Source organism: Ambystoma mexicanum, chromosome 4q (genome assembly GCF_040938575.1).
Source record: "Ambystoma mexicanum isolate Mex_15411 chromosome 4q, UKY_AmexF1_1, whole genome shotgun sequence".
In the NCBI taxonomy this organism is placed as follows: domain Eukaryota; kingdom Metazoa; phylum Chordata; class Amphibia; order Caudata; family Ambystomatidae; genus Ambystoma; species Ambystoma mexicanum.
Window position 1 is genome coordinate 40,680,438 of NC_090928.1, and position 20,302 is coordinate 40,700,739.

Below are 20,302 nucleotides of genomic sequence, written 5' to 3' on the forward strand. Positions count from 1 at the left end.
TGAAGAGGTGACATTATCCAAGTTGTATCCGGCTGAGTGCGTCAGACCGGAGGGAAGAATGGAGAGGGAAAGAGAGTCACAGAGGTTATGGAAGAGGCCAGAGGCTGCATCAGGGGAGTCAAGGTGAATATTGAAGTCTCTGAGGAGGAGGAGCTTGGAGGAGGAGGCCAGGAGTGAAGAGGTGAGGTCAGCCCATTCTGAGAGGAAGTGGGAGACCTAGCCAGAGAGCCTTTAGATGGTGGCCAGAGTCAGAGGGAGGCCAGAAGAGACACCAAGCCTGCAGACAAGGTATTTGAAAGAGGAATATGCCTAGATGGGTATGATAGAAGCAGGACCCACTCAGGGAAGGGTGTTATGTCTTGTTGCCGCCACCCGTGCCGCCCACGCCATGTACCTGCTAGTCCTTGGTGTTTGTATTCCAGGTGGTGCGAGCGGGTGTCAGGGCTTCTGGGGTCAGTACATCGCCTGCAATTATGGGAGGCACCAGATGAGTGCCCCGCGAATACGCCATTGTCCTTCTGGATGTTTCCGGGGTCCGTGCCTCTCTCCCGGCCTGCAGCATCTTGGTTGCCTGGCAACCAATGCTGCTGGAGATTCAAGCGCTATTTAAGGCTGGCTGTTCCTCATATCAGTGCGTCTTATCACTCCCATGGTTAGGACCTTCCCTGTGACTCTCTGTGGTCTGGGACCTTTCTCCTCCTAGTTCCTTTGTCAGCCAGTCTGGTCCTGATATTGCCTTCTGCTACCCAGTTAATCTCTTTTTCTGCCCTGCTGGCTTCCTCATGCCTTCCTCCTTCTTCTCAATCTGCCCTGCCCCTGCTTGTTTCCTGTTTCTTTTCCTTCTCTGTGCCTCTCGTGTCTGTCAGTGTGTGGCTCCTCTATCATACCATCATGATTAACAGCACTTCCTGGTCCAGTGGAACCCCTCTGGTTTCACTGCCTTTGCACCACGTTCATTCTGGGAAGCTGCTCAGCCTGTGGTGTCGGGGAACCATCCCTGAACCTGCCCTAGTTAACATCAGCTTGGGGAAGAAGGGGGCTGGGTCACCTGCCTGCATTGACCCCGGTTCATCCTGGACGACACGCGACCCAGTGCCTCCAAGAAGAAAGGGAAAGGATAATCGCAGCCAGGACCTGATGAGCAACACCGCAGTGATCAAGCCCTTGACATCGGGTCGGTTAGGCCTGGACTTAGAATCTTGTACCCCTCAGGGAGGAGAGTGTCAAAACTCGTGACAGAGCTAGCAGTGACCCACGTCTCGGTGGGAGCAAGGACGTCTAGGTCGAGGTCTTCAAGGTGGTGGCAGATGTCAGAGGAATGTTTGACGGTAGAGCGAGAGTTGAGGGTAGCTAAGTGGAGCAGGTTGCCACTTGTGAAAGTCTTCAGAGGAGGGGTACAGGAGTGTGGAACACCTGTCTGAGGTTGCAGAGGGGCCAGAGGGGTGGCAGAAAGAGGAGTGGCAGAAGAGTGGAGGAAGTTGATGAGAGACAGAAGATGGCTATCGAGAAGGAGGAGGTTGGGCTGAGAGCCCTGGACCATGACATTTAGGAGACATTAATGATGACCCTAGAGGACAAGAAGGATGCCAAGAGTACCTCCCAACAGGTGCCACCATTAATGAGAGAGGAAGAGAAAGTGGAGAGCACCAAGACCATAAGGGGAATCCAAAGGTCCGGAGAAGGAACGACAAAGAGGATGTCAGTGAAAGTCTGCCTCGATGAAGCGTTGACATAGGTATCACCGATGGGCAGGCCGGGATTGGAGACCAGGAGATGCTGCTGGAACGTTTTCCTTCCAGACTTCGTCAGAGGGATAGGATAGGGTTCCATGTAATAATGTCCCCTCAAAAATATCGCCATGCAAAAATATTGCGGAAAAATTGCAGTTTTTTGTGTGGACATTATTGCATGGAACATGCGGGGGACACCCCTGCAACCCCCAAACCCTTTTTTTTAAAATTATTTTACATTTTTTTGGCTGCCCCTGTCCCTATATATATGGTCACCAATATAATATCACCACAACCTTTTCCCGGCAATATTATATACGGCGACAATATATATGGGGATAATATTACCTGATACCTAGGATAGGTGGTAGAATAGCAATTAGAGAAGATAGGGGAGATTGAGAACACCAATTAGGGAGAGTGCAGAGAGAAGGAAGGGGGAGAGAGGGAGAGAAGGAGGAACTGCAGTGCATAACACCAACTACAACCAACAGCAGTGCAACAATCTAGAGTCAAGTGTCCAGGAAGGGAAAAAGACCTAGGTTACATCATATAGCAGAAAGCGCAGTTATCAGGACAGAGGGGAGAACCTAGATAGGGGAATAGAAGGGACATGCCTAATTTTTTAACACAGTAGCAAATGAAAAACACACAGATTCAACTTTCCTAGAAAAGAGGGGAAAGGCTAATTTTTAAATACAGCAGCAAATGCAAGAGCACACAGATTCGACTTTCCTAAAAGGGGGAAAATCCCCACAGGCTAATTATGACAATTCACCAATGCCAGATAAGGATAACATACAGCTGCCAAGTGCAGCAGATTGCATAATTAGATAATAGAAGTAATAAGAGAGCAGGGGCAGTTAAATAGCAGTAAAGGCTGTTCCCCCTGTATAATCAACAGTTCAATATTACTTCCTCTTTGTTAGCAATAAACAAAACTCCTTTTCAGGTTTTCTACATCAACAAATTTAAGTTTTGTCAGGATGGTTCCAACGCACTTTTAGTGACTTTGTTGCTTCTGTAGTTCTTCTGTACAACAACAAAAATGGTGTGTCGGATGCAGTCTCACACTAATGGAGTTTGACAGAACTGTGATTCTCGAGGTGAGGCTTGACATGTTTTTGTACACTGAGAGGTCCTTTCCTCTATATTCCCCTTCAGTGGAGCTACAGACCCAGCTGTGAGCCTGCGAGTGTGCATTGATACAGACTGTGATGGAAAAGACTGTGTGAACTGGGCATTTGTTATACCACAGTGACTGGTGGAGATTGCGGGGGTACTCCCTTTGATCCACATTGCGGGGCAAACTAAGTCGGCAATGCGAGGCAAAAAACAAAAGCTACCACCTTAGGAGTGAAGATGTCACTCCGCTTGACGACGACACGATGATACCTCAGCAACAACAAGAGCCTGCACCTGTTTGTTCAGACAAGGGGAAAATGTCTTCTTTCTTTACCCAGAAACTACTGAAAACATATAGGGCCTCATTACAACCTTGGTGCTATGTGCACCAACTTTACCACCATGGTGTAAACTCTGTTTACACCATGGTGGATGGCGGATTTACCGCCCCATTCCAAGGTGAGTGGGGCGGTAAATCCCCATTTCCCCTTCCCCATTTTTGCCCCATAGGGCATAATGGGAGTGGGGAAGGCGCTAATTACGCCGCCGTAAATTACAGCGGCGTAATTAGCACCATGGCAGGTTAGCGCCATGGATTTTAACGCCTGCTAAAATCAGGCGTTAAAATCAGAATCAGGCGTTAAGGGTTAACGGTGGCGTTAACCCTTAACGCCTGAGTTGTAATGAGGCCCATAGTAAGGCGGTGCAAGAGAGGTGCACGATTTCCGATAATACTCTGATGAAAGCAGTCAATAAGAGCATTATTAACCGTCATATATCCGTCCAGTTTTATCCCAAGTGGAACATGATGTGAACACTTCTACATTCAATGTTTGTGTTAGTCTGGAAAATGAATTTCAGGAAATAGAGAGCATACAGATTGTCTCAGTGTGTCCAGCTTATTCAGAACCCAAGGTGAACCTGGTGTAGTAATCCCAGATACACTTATGCCTTTAACCTGTATTCCAAATAACACCCGATTGCCAAGGGATCGAGCCTCCCTACCTTTTCAAGGTGATGACTCAAGTTTCCATGACTCTCTGAATGTGGGCGAGAGCTCAAATATAGTGTTGCAATCTATTACTCACCTATGTGATACGGTGGCTCACAAAGTGAGAATGAACACTTCGGCACTAAATGAGATAAGGGCAGTTCTATTAAAAGGAACTGAGTAGGATCCTGATTCTCTGGGTCATAATTTACTTGGGTCAAAATCGGCTGAGTCGTCTAACCCCCAAGTTCGAGCTATAAGCGTAATCGTAACTAACAATGTTGTGCAGTCTGACGCCGTTATATTGGACGACCAACCTAACAACAATGTGCAAACCTCAACTTTTCGTTACATAAAAAAAAAAAACAAAGAACATTAAAGTAGAGTAAAAGTCCACAAAAAAAGGGTCAAGGAAATGTTTGCAGAACATTCTTTGTGCAGTTAAAAAAGGAGATCCAATGAAGAACAACCACTTACAGCCTCATGACAGCATACATAGTAGTTATCAACAACACTTTGGGTGCTCTGGGTACTACTGATGCTGGGGACAGTTCTGAGAATACGCATGATGACTCCTTTCGAAGGCATCCTCCTCCACCTCAGCGTACCCTTCTTCAATCTAAAATGAAAAAGAATATTAGAGCGCCAAGGATGGAGTGTGGTCTCTCTGAATCAGTAAGCACCTTGACAACCTTTGTGTCTCGGAGACCTAAGAGCTGGATGTAGAGGAAATATCATGTAAAAAAAGGATTAATATCGACCCTGTGGTTCAACGGAAAATGCAAACATCTGATCTTGTGATGTCATCCAAGGCAAGTCAACAGGATCAGGGGGCAGTCGAGTCCCAGCACAACAGTGTGTGACTGGGACAGATGTATATACTGTGACTGCCCATGGTGGTGTTTGTCTCTGAAGAGCAAGAGACTTATTTTAATCTTCGAATCCGAGTTTGAGGCTGACTGGGACATTCCTCTCAACAGATGTAGATTATTGATCCTCCACTATCCCTAAATTAAGCTTGATCTCATCATTTGACATAAAATGTGTGCACTTATTCGATCGTGCCCGTTTGGGAAAATGTGCTGTTCACTTCCGCTCAAAAATGACCGAGAGGTTAGTTATCGAGCAGCAAGAGGACATTCTTTTAAAAGGTTTTGAATGCTATCAAGCACCCATGGAGGGGCCAGCCTAAAAGACCAGGATAGGGCGAACATCAGAGTGAGATGTTATTTTGAAGCAGACCAAATGAGATATGTGCCCCATGAGTCGGACTTTGCGAATTGGGGCTGACTGGTGGCCGCTCTCCCAATTTCAGCAGGAAGGTGAACCGGCTTTAAGTAATAACATCTGAGGCGATTTATTCTACTTCTCCGCCTTAATCATCTTCCCGTCCTGACGACCTGTGGCCCAGAATTGGGTCTGAATATAGCAGAAAGATATTGTAGGATTTGCAATCTTCCTACTGAGCCGGAGACGGCTTGTCATGTGCTGACGAAATGCTGTATGATGAGAGCAAAGCACAGGAAATATCTTGGTGAGTTCGTTCACAATATAGATTACCTGGATCAGGCAGATTTCTGGAAGCAGTGTGTTAACACTCTTAATCCTAAACTGCACTTAGCACTTTACCAGGTATGGCGTGATGCCACTACTCATTTGAAAATAAGTCAGAGGGGTCTCTCCCTGGTGCGTAGTGGCTCTTATTGTATGTTAGTATGAAACGATTAGTTTTATCTGTGAGAATATGAAGAGGGTTTCTCTTCTTTTATGAATATATAATCATGTTTTGTACCTATATACAGCATCACCTACTTATCAACGATACCAAGGATTTTATCAAGGATTTGATCCTATTTATTTTATCATGTATTATGCCTTGAATGATTGATTGATCTGATGTGATGGTATCGATGTTATTAGATGTATGTGATTTGTTACATCATGTATATTGAATATAATTTATAATTCAGTGGTTTGATGTAATTATGTGTAAAGTTTTTTACGTTTGTTTAAAACTGTATCACATTAATAAATAATAATAATTAAGTAATAACTGCCAAATATTAAGCCCAAACTCTTCCAGACACAATTCGATCGTGACCAATGACATGAAGATTGTTTTGGATGAATTTGATATTATTCTCCTTCAAGAGAATTGGCTCAGGGCTATCCCAGTATGGGATGGGTATCTAATCAACAGCAAAATAGCAAAGAAAGGTTCAAGTGGGAGACCCATGGAGGGTTGTCAACTGCTGCCAAAATTAAAAAGTTCCATCGGATTGAGAAAGTATCCACACACTCTGACGCTATCCTAATAACAAAGGTCTTGGACACCAGGAAAACTCACCATCAAGCAGCAGTTTTGATAATTAATATCTATTTTAATCTTAGTAATATGGAATTAGATGTAGCTATACATGATATTGAAAATGCACTAATTGAATGGCTCACTGTCTATCCTGATGGACCTGTTGTTTTGGCGAGTGAATTTAACTGTACATTTATGGTCACGGATAGTGGTTGGGAGGATTTCGATAATACTAAAAGTGTTATCCCCATTACCTATTTGTCGGGTAGGGACAGCTGTGGTAGTATTTGGTCTAAATTTCTTTCCAGGTGGGCTTTTCTGCAAACCAATTTACTGTTCAATGGGATCCTCACTGACGTGCCAATGTGTTCTAACATATTTTCTGCTTCTACAATCAACTACATTTTTCTAATTTTTGCTTGGACGAGGTGGGGCACCTAAAGATAGTGAAAAGGAGTATAAGTGATCACGCAATGTTACAGTTATCCCTCAGGTTTAGGGGCCCTCAAGAATCTGCTGACTTTATGAAAAGTGGGTCTTTGGTGGTTTCGGGGTGTGGTAACAGGATTACTCAATATAGTCACAATTCAAAGCAAGCTAATAGCGCTTTACTGAATTGTAGAATAATCACACAGTGAAAGAGAAACTCTTACAATTCTCGCCAGGGGAGTTTCCCACTTTGTTAACAAGGTTGAGAAGGCCAAAGGAGTCACTTCAGCGGTTCAACGTAACATCTTACTCCATGTAAATCATAGCAACTTCGGCAGAGTGATTCAAAACAAAAACATTCAAATGAGGAAAGATGTTAGGAAGCTGTTTAAATGCCTGGTTAAGACTTAGGCTGAGAAGGTAAATGAAAAAAAAAAGGTATTGAGGCAACAATATAGGAATTGGTGTAGATCACATCAATACCAAAAATATATAGTGAAAAATCAGGATTTGTTGAGTAAAACTGTCAGGCAGGATACATGTGCCATCTGGTAGACATTGAACAATAAATGCAAAAATCAGCCTATATCCATTCTTCTGGAGTCTTGGAGGATGCTTGGGTAGAATATTTTACTGACAAATATGATGCAAAAATCAATAACGGGAATGTCTTGAATTCTAGCACCAATAATATGTCAGCTTGGTTCCTCTCATTTGAAGGATTAGACATTGAGCTCATTATTAATACATTAAAAAACTAGGGCGTCTGGTCCGTATGATGGGTGACAAATGGCATTCTTAAGAACGATCCTGTATTTTGGTCTGATATTCTTTATCATTTGTTTACTTATATAGCCAAAGAAAGTACTTCCCCGATTTCCTGAACTGCCTCAACACTTGTCCCAATTTACAAAAAGGGCAACAGAGAGAAACCTTCTAGTTACCGACCTATATAACTGACTGACACAACATCAACCTATTTGGCCACAATAGTACTTAGTGAATTAACTGCATGGGCAAGGAGAACCAATCATCTAAGCTCTTTACAAATTGGTTTAAGAAGGGACGGGCACGGTATTGAGTGGATTAGCTCTGACTGCCTGACTTCCTGTTTGTCTGATATTGCGTCTTATTCAGGCGGCTCTCTTTTCATGGCAACAATTGATCTATCCTCCGCTTATGACAATGTTAATATCTTCATGTTATGGTCGAAATAGTCCGGCTGGGGGATAGATTTGGGTTTTCCTGCGATTGATCCAATTGTTATATTCCAATAATTCCATCAAGGTCAGACTAAACACTTTGACAGAACTGGCAAGAAGCTTCCATCTGAAAAAGGGAGTACGCCAAAGGTGTGTTTTAGCCCCCCACTCTGTTTAATTTATACTTAGCTGACCTCTGTGCTCTAAGTAGGGATTGGGGGGGATACGTTCCCACGTGGTCAGGTCTGAAAGTGAGTGGCATCGCATATGCCGATGATCTTAATTTAATGGATTATACACCAGCTGGATTGCAATGGCAGCTCGTAAGAGGGGAAAATGTGTGATGGTAAATCAACTACAGATTAACTCTAGAAAATCTTATGTAATGGTTAGTACAACATGTAGAAAAGGTAAATCCTATACATGGAAACTAAACAACATTGTAATTCAGCGAGTAGAATCGATGTGCTCTCTGGGATTTATAATATCAGTCAAAACTCGGTTCTATGTGATAATATGACTGCAAAAATGTTTCCATACAAGAATGCTGCTGTTGTTTTTTTGCACCGATATTAGCCCATGGAACCTGCGGGGGACACCCCTAAATAATGTAGCCTATGCCGTTTCCCGGTTACTATATGTATGGCGACATTATTTATGGGGATAATATTACCTGATACCCAAAAATCAGCGAGGACAACACAGATTACGAATGGATTAAAAGATTTGATCATGTACCTCAATATTCAAGGTCATAAAAGTAAACTGTGCGCATATTCATTGATTCCACTGATCGAGTTTTGTAGAGCGAAAGTGTCTCCCATTATCCTCTACGGTTGTGAAATGATAAATGTCTCCAAAAGGAAATTCATTGATGTTTTAGAGGCCAACATTTCGAAACGGGTTTTAGGGCACCCGGTCTCAGTTCCAATTAGTGCCATCATATTGGAACTAGGACTGACCTCATGGTGGGAGTCCCTCTATTTAACATGCAGGTAAATCTAATCTTGGGTTCCACCTTTGGGCCCTACTATTAAGGGATACAAATCCCTTTTTGAAAAAATTCAAGATTAGATGTGATAAGATGCGTGTGGTTGTTGACCTGAATGGTGCTGAGCCAAATGTCACTCTGAAAAAGAGAAGACCAAAAATTGGGATAGATCGATGGCTCTCCAAGACCTGGTTAGATTGACACTCTACTCAGGCAAGGAATTACTCTATCTACCACCAAATGATCTAAGAGCGTACTTATCTAAATTTCCATAAGCTACATTTCTGGATTGGTACCTGAATTTCAGATTAAAATGCCTGCCTACTCCCTAGTTTGTGGGCCCAAAGCTGGGTATCCCCAGGGAAATGCGAACTTGTAGATTGTGTGGTTCAGTTCCTGAAGAGACTTTATTCCATCTGGTGATGCTCTGCCCATTCTTTTTGGATCATTAAATTCGATGTTTTGGGCGATTCATCCATTCAACCTCCCATATTCTAACCCATGATCTGTCGTGTAGGTTTATGGCTAGCTCTCAAGTAGCACTCACCAGAGCCTTAGTTAAGTTGCTAATGGTCACCTTTTCAGAATTAGCTTAGGTAACGGAGCAAGGTGTTGCAGATTGTATATATGAGGTCCCTGCAACTGAAGTTGTTTCCTTGAATTTCAAAGGTTTTGTTACAATGTATTGCTCACCTTGATGTCCCTGCAACTAATGTTTTTCCTTGAATTTCAAGGGTTGTGTTATTCCACTGATTTTTTGAACGCTTTCAGACCACTGGGCATGGTCTTCAGCCATGGTTAGTGGGCATGGCCTTTGGCCGTGCCCACTGTCCATTTTAAAACGCTACCAGACAACTAGCCATAGCGGGTGGGCACGGCCACTCTATATTTTAACACACTTGCAACCCATCGCTCTAAGACATTCAATAGTCACAAACTGATTGTGTTCTGTTTTGACAGTTGTATTATTATGTATAAAATATTGCAGGCTTTGAGAAAGCACAATGTTTTAGGCAATGCGCAGTGAAATTGTATTATTTGTCATGGACCACACATTATGGTTAAGCAGCGTGCTCCATGTCCCTTGTTTTATGGCCGGTCTCTTGGTGACTGTTGTGATAAATCACAACCTCAAAAAACCCCATGTGTTCCGTCTGCCCTCTGAAAAAAAGTTACGCTCTTCACCCACAGGTGTCCTTTACTGGTGCCCTGAAAAGCAGCCACAATCAGGGGAAAATAACTGCACCTGCGTCCAGGATTGCAAAATCTCTTGCCACATTGTGGGCAGATACTCATAGCTTACTTGCCCTCTTATCATTTCCCCTCCTCATCCCCATGTCTAGCTTTCAACAATACTTTGCTTTATAAAGCTGAGTTGAAAAGTACACATACCACAGTGTCACTCAAATATATAAATCCTTATAGAACTACGTTAGGAAAAAAGTGTACAATTGTGGCTGTCATGATTCCTGCCCCTCATGTCCCCAGCCTTCCAAGATGTCAGGCTGGAGCCAGGCCACGATCACCTACATGGCCCTCAAGGGCCTCTCCATCCCTCCAAAAACCCACTTGGAGTCAGACTTGGCGCTTGTGGCACCAGACTCACTCACCCCCATAGGATAACATTGGGGATAGGATTTGTAGTGCATTGATGGGGACAAGATGGATGCCCCCATATATTTCGGTTCCCAGAACTGCATGTGCGGTCTAGTCTTTTGGGTGTGGTTCAGCCCAGAGGCACCTGGGATACCCAGAGACTATTTAAGCCACACCCAGGCTGAGAAACATGCTTTGCGTTTTCTGCACCTGCAGCGTGACACTCACCATGTTCGGATCGATCTCCAGTAGCCCTGCATCTTTCTTCTGCGCTCAGCTCCTGCAAGAACACCGTTAGGAACAGCCTTACCTTGCAGCGCTTCTGCCCATCAGTCATCGCTCCTTCTGTTCTGCGGGCATCTTCGGCAGTGTTATTCCCATCCCGGCACGCCGCTTCCTAAGGAAAAGGGAAAAGAACAGAAAAAAGGCATTAGTAAGCATTCTGCAAATCTTCGCTTATTTTTAAATACTGTACGAGCTTCAAACGCTTACCTGAATCCCAGCCACTCTGGGGGAACTCTGTCTCCGGAACTTCTCATCCATCTGCAAGAGGGAAAAGACACTCCAGGTTAGCGTGGAAACATCTAGAGGCGCCGCATATCGCGCTTACCCACCGCATTTGTTCTTCATAACCGGCATCCACGCTGAAAACATCGCGGCACCTAAAAGACAGAAAAAGAACTCAGTTCAATGCAAATACGAAAGGGGTGCATCGCGCATGGCACTCTCATTCACCTTCAGTGCTACTCATCTCAGCAGCACGCCGCCATCCCTGGACGCCGGCCATCATCTAAGGAAGAAAAGGAACGGAGTTAGAGAACTGTTGAAAAGACTCATTATACTTACCTGTCGGACTCTTGCCAGTGAAGTAACTAGGCAGCAACAAGCCCGCATCAATCAACGCGCCCCTGCGCTGAAGGCAGGATGGAGAGCACACTATCCAAGAAAACAAGGTGAGCTGTGGATCAAAGGGAAGGGTTGGACCCCGGGGAAGAAGGGGTTCAAGCACACAGAGACAATAGGGAGTTATTCTCTACCAATCCTGTGTTTCAGGCCCAGTCTCCAGTCGAATAGCCTCCAGGAAAGAGTTCGAGGTCGTAAGAGGTCAGAACAGGCTGAGTGACATCCCTGTGGATACCAGGTGAGTGTTACAGTGGCATTATTCCCCCCATGACGGTGAGACTACAACTACCAGAAAGCAATTCAGCAAAAGGCAAAGAAATGGTCTCTGAGTAGTAGCACGGTTAAAAAAAATACTGCAGATGCTTTGTGTTATGAGATATTTAAAACTAAGAAAACACACAGCATTTGGGACTGTGGGTTGTCTCCCATCCATGCAGTAACCGGGACTGACCCAGCTTAGTTTCAAAGTGAGGAAGAATCCAGCCCCCTTAGGCCATGTTTCTCTAAGTAAGGTGGGCTCATTTATCAGGCAACATGGCCGTAGGGGGCTGACCCACTTTCTCACTTTGCAGCTAAACAGGGTTCATCTGAGTTACTGCTGGGATGGGAAACCCACTGTTGCTGTAAAAATATCAGTCAATTTCGTATTATTATTATTAACTGGGAGACTACAAATACCAGAATGCATTCAGAAAAAGGCAGAAAATTGTCTCCCAGTACAAAACTTTCAAAGACTGACAGTACCAAGGTTTAAAAAAATAAAATAACATTGGATGCCCATTCGGTCGCCCATCCATGCAGTAACCAGGACTGACCCTGCTTAGCTTCAAAGCGGAACTGACCCTGCTTAGCTTCAAAGCAAGGAAAGGACCAGCCAGTTTCTCTAAGTGATCTTGTAACTTTGCTCATTTATCAGGCAACATGGTGACTTCTTCACTTTGAAGCTAAGCAGGGTCTGTCCTGGTTACTGGATAGATGGGAGAGCTGTGGCCAATGATTTTTCACCCCTGACTCCACTATAGCTGTAAAAATATGTATTTTTTTTAAAATGTATTTGCGGGTACTGAACTACACATACCATAAGCTATCTGTAGTCCTTTATAGCTGTGAATATTGGCAAAACGGCCAAAGAAATTATTTCCCGACCCGCAGGGCCCACACCAAGTGCCCCCTCATCTATGCCAGCACCCCCACTCCCCAGATGGCCTCCTCACCTCCCCTGATCTCTCCATTTCCCCTGCACAACACACGTTGTTTCTGTGACGCATTTGTTTTGCGATGTCGGCTATTCGAGGCTACAGAAAGATTTGTGTGGCAAACTCAGGCCCTAGACCCCTTACAACTCCCAAATTTCACTTGGTGGCCTCTAGCCACCACCCACCTCTAGCCTGATGACATTTGCATGTTTTTTGACCTGCAAATACCAGGTCCAGCGTTGCATTTTCCCATATCCTCTGCTTAAACCTCAAATATCTCTTGTTGCATCGAGAGAAAAACAAGATTGCGGTTGTTTCATTTCTAAAAACCTCTGGTTTCGGGTAAATCCCCAAGTTATAGCTATCTATTTTTGAGAAGGGGGCACCCCCTTCTACGGTGAATATTTAAATAACTTCTGCACAGAATAACTCCAAACCACGCACGGATTGCGAGTCAACGCTTCATGCCCAAGTTGTTTCGGACCTGGTCCAAATTTGTCCAGCGGTTTGGGCTGTGGCAAGAATTTACCCTGTTTGTCTATGGGAAAATAAATGGGAAGTAGGCCGCACTTTGGGAGAAACATTTTTTTTGTCTTCTTTATAACTTTTATTTTTTAACAAATCTCTACAAAACTTAGCAAGTCCTTAATCACTTTCAAAATTTCAGTCAAATAGGTTGCTTGAATCAAAAGTTATTAACGATAGAATGTTGATGGGTTCCTTTGGGATAAGGAAACGTGGCAAATTAACAAATATCATGCAAGGTGTTCTAGATTTGCCTTGTATTGGGCCAACTCGCATCCTAAAGGGGATTCACAACTGGTCAAATGAGGCATAGGTCTGCATACATTTGTTTATGTACCCAGTGAGACCAATTTCAGGATCGTCTAAAAATCCTTGCTACTTGGAAAATGTACTTCAAATTTGAATAGCAGTTATTTAGTGGTGTAGAGTAATCTCATGGGGTAAATATAATATAACTAATAAAGAGATACCTACAGTAAAAAGACACACAAACCTGAATGGAAAAGGGTTGTGTGATCTGTAAACAACTCTCAAACCAGAATTAACATATTATTCTCATTAGGTCTTTCAGAACACATACTTACAATTAAACTATTGTGAAGTATCTTTCTCTTTTCTGTTTCTCTTTTGTGTCGCTCGTTAACTTCAAGAAAAGATTGGTGAAGGTCATTCATCTTGGTCTTAAGTTCTAGGTAAACAAAGTAAATATAGAGTTTTAAAGACAAACAACTTAATGATTAATGCATACAGTATGAAAGAATGATCCGCGGCAGAGTAGATCGAGAGAGAGAGGGAGGGAGAGATGCAGAGAGAGAGAGGGAGGGGGCAGAGGGAGAGGGAGAGGGAGATGGAGAGAGAGACACACACACTAGGCCATGCATTTGTAACAAGGAATCATATTATATGTGTCAGGGCAAGGGCGGGAATACCTGTGCGCAAGTCAGAGCAGAAACTATCCCAGATGCAGGGAAGGGGGGTGTTGAGGGGAGGAGGGCTAGGTCCTTAAATGTCCCATGAATGTTAATGCTGGTACCACTCTGTGTCGTGTGATGCCTCCCAGTGCTGTTGCTGGCCAGCCAGAGTTTTCCTTTGTCTTTTTCAGAACTGCAACTCACAGACTGTACAGGAGCAACCAAGAAAACCTAACCGGAACCAGGGCAATGAAGTCGAGAATGGAATGGACTGGGAATTTGCTTTCCAAACTAAAATAGGACACCTAGCATCCAATTTACCAATCCCAGACCGACACCAGGCAATTGATGGGTCAACAGAAAAGAACTTGAGAGAGGAGAAACTCCAGGGGAACAGGAGAGACACAGAAATCCTCCCCACACTGAATTTGAAACAAAACTCACCAGCACAGGATGAACGCCACCAGGAAAACAAGAAGGATGAGCAACTGGCTGCTACCCTGCCACTATACACTGAAAAGGGGCAGGGTTAAAAGGTTTTTCTTAAAGCTTTCCACCTGAAGAACCTGGCCCCCGAGGAAAGAATAGCTCTAGATTTGTCACCCGAGTCAGGTGTGTGCTGCAGGCAATAGAAGGACATGGGGAGGTGGAGTCAGAACAAGGTAAAGAGTAGTATAAAAGGGGGAGGAATAGGGTGGAAAGTGTAGGTTGCAGGGATGAGGTCAGAAATTGTGGAGGTGGGCCAAATGGCCAGGTGGAGGAAAGATGGTGGAGTAGAGTGTTGAAGAGTTTGCGGTGGAGTTGGAGCAGAGTACAGGTGAGATATTGATTGTAAGAGGAGAGAGTGGTACCAATTGTATGTACTGTTTATGAGGGAGGTTTAAAAGGTGAATGAGAAAGAGAAAGAAAGAGGGAGAGAGAGAAGTGTAGGAGCCATTAGAGAGAGGGTAAAAGCGGTACAATGTATGGTAGGAGGGTAGAGAGAATGCAAGGAAGTAGTGGGAGCAGCAGTGAGGGTGGAGCGAAGCAGGAGGGTAGAGATAGTTGGAAGATAGGCGCAGATGGACTGGAACTATTAGGGGAAAGAAGGCGTACATAGGAGATTGTGTGTAAGAAAGGGGTGAGAAGAGGCGTGTGGAGAGAGTGAGAAGAGAGGATAAGGGGAGAGAAGAAGAGAGAGTGTGGACATCAGAGGGATAGAAGGAGAGAGAGAGAGAGGAGAGGAAGATTGGAGGGTATGAGAGAAGGCACGGGAGGGAGGGGGCTTAGTAGGGAAGGGTGAGCAGGGCACATATCCCTGGAGGTAAAGGGAGAGAGTGAGCAGGACACCATATAATTGTGGTGCAGGGGTGAGCAGGGCACCATATCCCTGGGGGGGGTGACCAGGGCACCATATCCCTTATGGGGTGAGCAGAGCACCATATCCCTGGGGGTGTGAGGGGTGAATAGGGCCCCATATCCCTGGATGGTGAGCAGGGTGCCATAACCCCAGGGTGGGGTGAGCAGGGCACCATACCCTTAGCAGGGAAGGTGTATTGAGATCAGGGAAAGGGAGAAAGAAGGAGTGTGCTTGTGAGAGAACGGTACAGGGTGTCTGTTATTGGCACAAGCAAAAGATAACCTCCTGTTGAGAAACCTGGGCACTGTTAGACTGAGGCACCCCTAGAGGAATACCCGAGATAAAGGTTTTGCCTGTAGTCCATCACCAAAAGCAAGTATTAGACTGTAGGTGTTACCGATCGCTAGCTGGGAAATCTGTGGGTTAGGGACGCCTTGGTTAGGCTGGTGGGCAGCCTATGGGGGACGAGAGAGGGATGCCCATGAAAATGCCCTCAGCGCATGCTGACAAGGATAAAAAAAACAGTGATTTTCATCACATCTTGCCTGTAAAAACGCTTGAACCATCTTTTGGAGTCTGATGTTCCTAAGGCTATCGCTTAAGTATATTAATAATAACTCGATTTTTTTAATAGTACTTGCTACCACAGTTCCCCTCTTCGCAGAGTTGTAAATGACAGGCATCACTGTTAACCACATTAATCTTCCTCAGTTTTTCTTCGACCTCAGTGGGATGAAAGGATGAGTCAAAGTTGCTATGACGTGAACTTGTGACCTACATTTGAGCAGTCAGCTTTTAACTGACTATGCCATCTGGCCTGCTTGACTCCATCTGACACGTGTTCACGTTTCGACTATCAAACGTAATTTAACTGCACTACAAGTTGCATCTTGGGCACATTTTACTAGATGAATATGTTGATATTTATATTACCCAGGTCAACACATTAGGTTTTTAAAAAATGCTTACTGGAGCTCAGACTACAATGGGCCAATTACAAGTGTGGTGGTCCAGAAACAATGGTGCTGTTAAGTTTACCGGAACTGTTGTTTCCGGACCACCACACTACGAGTCTGCCTGCCAGGGCCTCTGCGCCCAGCAGGTCTGACCTGCTGGGCGCAGTGGCCTTGGTAGGCATATTTGTCACGGAAGCACCAGCACCATTAGCAACAGTGCTGGTGCTTCTGTCACCCAATGGGGACATAAAGTCAGGTGCCAGGTTCAGTATTTCAGGGTTGGCTGCAACTCGCCGGTGGCATCGGTGTGTTACCGCCAACGGTTTATAGACAAAAAGTCGAAAACTTAATGTCAAATAGCAAAAATGACGAAAAAAAAATGTCGAATGTAAAAAAGTCGAAAACACATACATATAATAGGAAAAGTCATAATTTCGAAAAAAAAATGTCGAAAAAAAAATCGAAACCCCAAAACACTTTTTTTTTTTTTACACAAATACTAACATTTTTTATGGGGGGGGTCCCTCCCAAACCCCCCCATCCCAAACCCCTACCCTAACCCCCCCCCCACCCCCCATGGATATACCTTTCATTTTTATAAAAAGTATTTAATAAAACATTAATTAAATAATTAATTATTAAAAAAAAACATCCCAAACCCCTACCCCAACCCCCCCCTCCTCCCCATCCCCCCCACTCACCATGGATATGCCTTTAACCATTTAAAAAAAGTATGTTTTATAAAATATAATTAATTGATTATTTATTTAAACATTAATTCGAAAAAAAAATCGAAAAAAATTCGACATTTTTGTAATTCGACATTTTTATTTTCGACATTTTTTTTTCGACATTTTGACTTTCGATATTATTGTATTCGACATTATGACTGGACACCACCGCCAACATCTTAATGAGGCCCAATGTGTTTGTGCAAATCACCCAATGCTTATCAATCATCCCTCTAGTAATGTCCAAGTGTGTTCTCAAATACTCAATAACTTACAGAGAAATCGTTTATTTTATATAAACACACTCCCAAAGCAATATCTGATATCTTTTAACTCCAAGATACACTTCCCATAAAAAGTGGAATTTCTATCCAAACTTCTCAAGTACTGTCCCCTTTTGAATGCAAAAATGCCAGGCTAATACTACATTTTTCATCAATATTTATAATATCATGCAACACAAAATGCACCCTTAGGCTTGTGCCACAAAGTTGGGAATCACCATCGGACAGAAGGTATGGTACAAGTCAGTCAAAAAAAAGTTTATTTGAGGAAAATCCCAAAGTGCTTGCAAGTTCCTCACAAACATTACAACCTGAGTGTTCTTGCCCGGTCTCCCGAGGCTTAAGACAAAAAGCTGGAAACACCAAATAACAGTAAAATTGTTGTACTATAATAACAAAAGTACAAACCTTTGTGCACTGTGCATATTCCTTTTCTCGTGGACCAGGGAGACAGTCTGTTTTACTTTTTACAGTTAATTAATTTCATTTGGCTGTTGATCAACTGTTGGTCATCAAAGAATCAGCAAAATTAAGATACATTAGTACCCAGCGAAGGGGGGTTTGGTGATCTCCCAGGCAATCAGGAAGCTCAGAACGGGGGCTTTACCACGCAGTAAAGCCTCCCGGTCTGAGCCTCCTCAGAGCGGGAGATTGCCATCTTTCCTCACTGGGAATCAGGCAAGTGCACCCCTCACCCTAATTCCCTCCTTCCCCCGACCCCAAGTACAAATTCAACCCCCAAACACCCGCCCCAACGTCTTCCCCACTTACTTTGCGCTCCTCTGTCCTTCTCAGCCGCCAGGAACACTCAGTGTTCCCAGCACATCTTACCGGAAATTGCTGCCATAAAAACGTAGATGGGACTACTTGGAGTACCCTTCTCCCTCTTCCATGGTGGTCATCTTGTTTTGTAGGATTTTTTTCAAGTTGAGTAATGGGAACACTTCATTTCTCAACTTGAAAAAAACTATTAGTACCCCGATGTACTAATTGCAATAAAACCCTTGCAGGAGGGTTTTACCTGATTAGGTAATGCCCTGGGGCTAACTTAGGCTCTGGGGCATTACCAGACCGGTAATGCCCCCCCTAATCGGGTTGTACTGCTTAAATAAAAGTCATTATATACAAAATGTTGCCCACACGATTTAGATTGTTTAAAAAATCTAATGTATACAGATCAATTATTTTTGTTCAGGATCTGTTTTAAAAAAGTGTCCACACTGTAGGCAACGTCAGGATGATCACTAGAGCAGCAGAAATGTTGGTCAGTCAAAAAAGTTCTACTTCCATATTGTTCCAGGCAGTGAACATAAAGGGGTATGGAGTACAAGTAAGACAAGCATGTTATGTTTCCACTTGGAGTGTACACAGAATTGGGGAAGAGTTTCCTACAGGGTCACGAAAAACTCTAGCCTTCTGAGCTGGTTAATATTATAGGACCCCACTCTGAATGCTCATGGAAAGGAGCAGCAGGAGTGGGTGTCTGTGTCTGGACCATAAGGCACAAACAAGGAAACAATACTCACAAGACTAAAGCCTGTACGGGTCCAGCAGGAACTGGACAATGACTGCTTCCTGAAGCAGGAACCGGCACACTGTTAACAATATGGCACAAGGCACAATACTGAAATGCGACAAAGGAAAGAGGAAGAGATTGCCTGCTGTAAAACCAAACTCTGAACAAAGGAATTACATAAGCACAAGTGAGGACAAGAACAGTAACAGAAATATCCAGGGAAGAATAGAAAGTCAAAGTAAGCAAGGTTCAGGACAGAGATCAGGAATGAAAGAGGAACAGCAAGAAAAAAGGAATCTAAGTGCAATAGTACAGGAGACTGGAACCCCAGTAGGGAGCTTAACATGTAGAACATGGCGCACTGCCAGAACAGTAATATTGCAAAACATATTGTTAATTACATCAGTACACACAGAGCACATAAAAGCTTTTCAGAATCAGTGCCATTTTGATTGCCGCTAAGGTCCAGTTGTTGATACTTGCCGATGCGCTGAGGATCACAAGTCATTAGATAGCACATATCAGCAGGAGCAATATTATATGTAATAATCCAAGTCATATTTCTCCATTTGCGATCAGTGTCAACCCAAAATCGGCAGTACTCATAGGCAGAAAAATAACTCCTGACATCTCAATCCATCACGAAGGAGTAATTATGCAGCACTCCAAAAATGTGCTGTAACACAGGGGCTGGCGTAGGCACCACCACAAGGTACGTTGACATCGGATTCGTAGAATCATGTACGTCCGCCAAACAGAAATGTGAGATATTCAAGACACTATGGGCCAGGAAGACCCATATATTCTGAATTTGATCCACAATGCCAGCAAGCCATGCCAAAAGAAAGACATGGAGACTGCATCATGCTCACAACGTTTCCTCCAGGAGCCATGATACCCCACAGTGGGACTGTTAATAGCCTGCTTAGTGACATCAACATCATCATTCATCGCCCAGATCGTTGAATTCAGTTGCAATATTGAGACATTTGCCACCGTTCCTCGCATGTCCATGGACCCGCCTGAATGCACTCCACACACGTCCACAAGTGCAAATTTCACGACCAGGGTCTAACAATAAGATGTTAAACAAAAACAAGATATCAGTGAAGTACATCACTCACGTAAATAACATTTGTCAGTGGGAACATGACTCCATTTCCTTTTCCCCGGCACCATTACAAGAACCAACTGGTCCTCTCTTGCTGCAATTACATCTGCCGGAACCGGGGGACCTCTAGGTTTCTCGACCCAGACTTTTGCTGCCGGAACCATTTTGTCTGATAAGCCAAAACCTCTATCCTCACGTGTAGTTTTCACAGTGGGTGGCTCTCCCTTCTTCACCATGGACATTTTCACAAGTAAAATGATCAGCTGCGCCAGCCTATCCCCCTTATGGATAGGTAGCATGTTCTCTCCAATCAATGAAACGTGACCCATTGTCACTTTGAATATGTAAAGGGATTCCATAGTATGATGCCACTTGATCTAACAATTTGATCGTGTTCAATTGGGTAGCTCTCCTACATGGCATCACCATCAAATATCTGGAATATGTGTCCACAATAG

The 20,302-nt window shown here is 43.9% G+C and overlaps 1 protein-coding gene across 3 annotated transcripts in view; it reads right to left on the reverse strand.

The window, feature by feature from the left end:
* The window catches only part of KIF25 (kinesin family member 25), a 1,016,252-nt gene that overhangs the window by 681,439 nt on the left and 314,511 nt on the right, over nt 1-20,302 (reverse strand). For all 3 annotated transcript variants that reach the window (XM_069607411.1, XM_069607412.1, XM_069607410.1), the window contains one exon: nt 13,581-13,684. In XM_069607411.1, the coding sequence (XP_069463512.1) occupies nt 13,581-13,684 (104 nt within the window). The remainder of the gene's footprint in view (nt 1-13,580; nt 13,685-20,302) is intronic.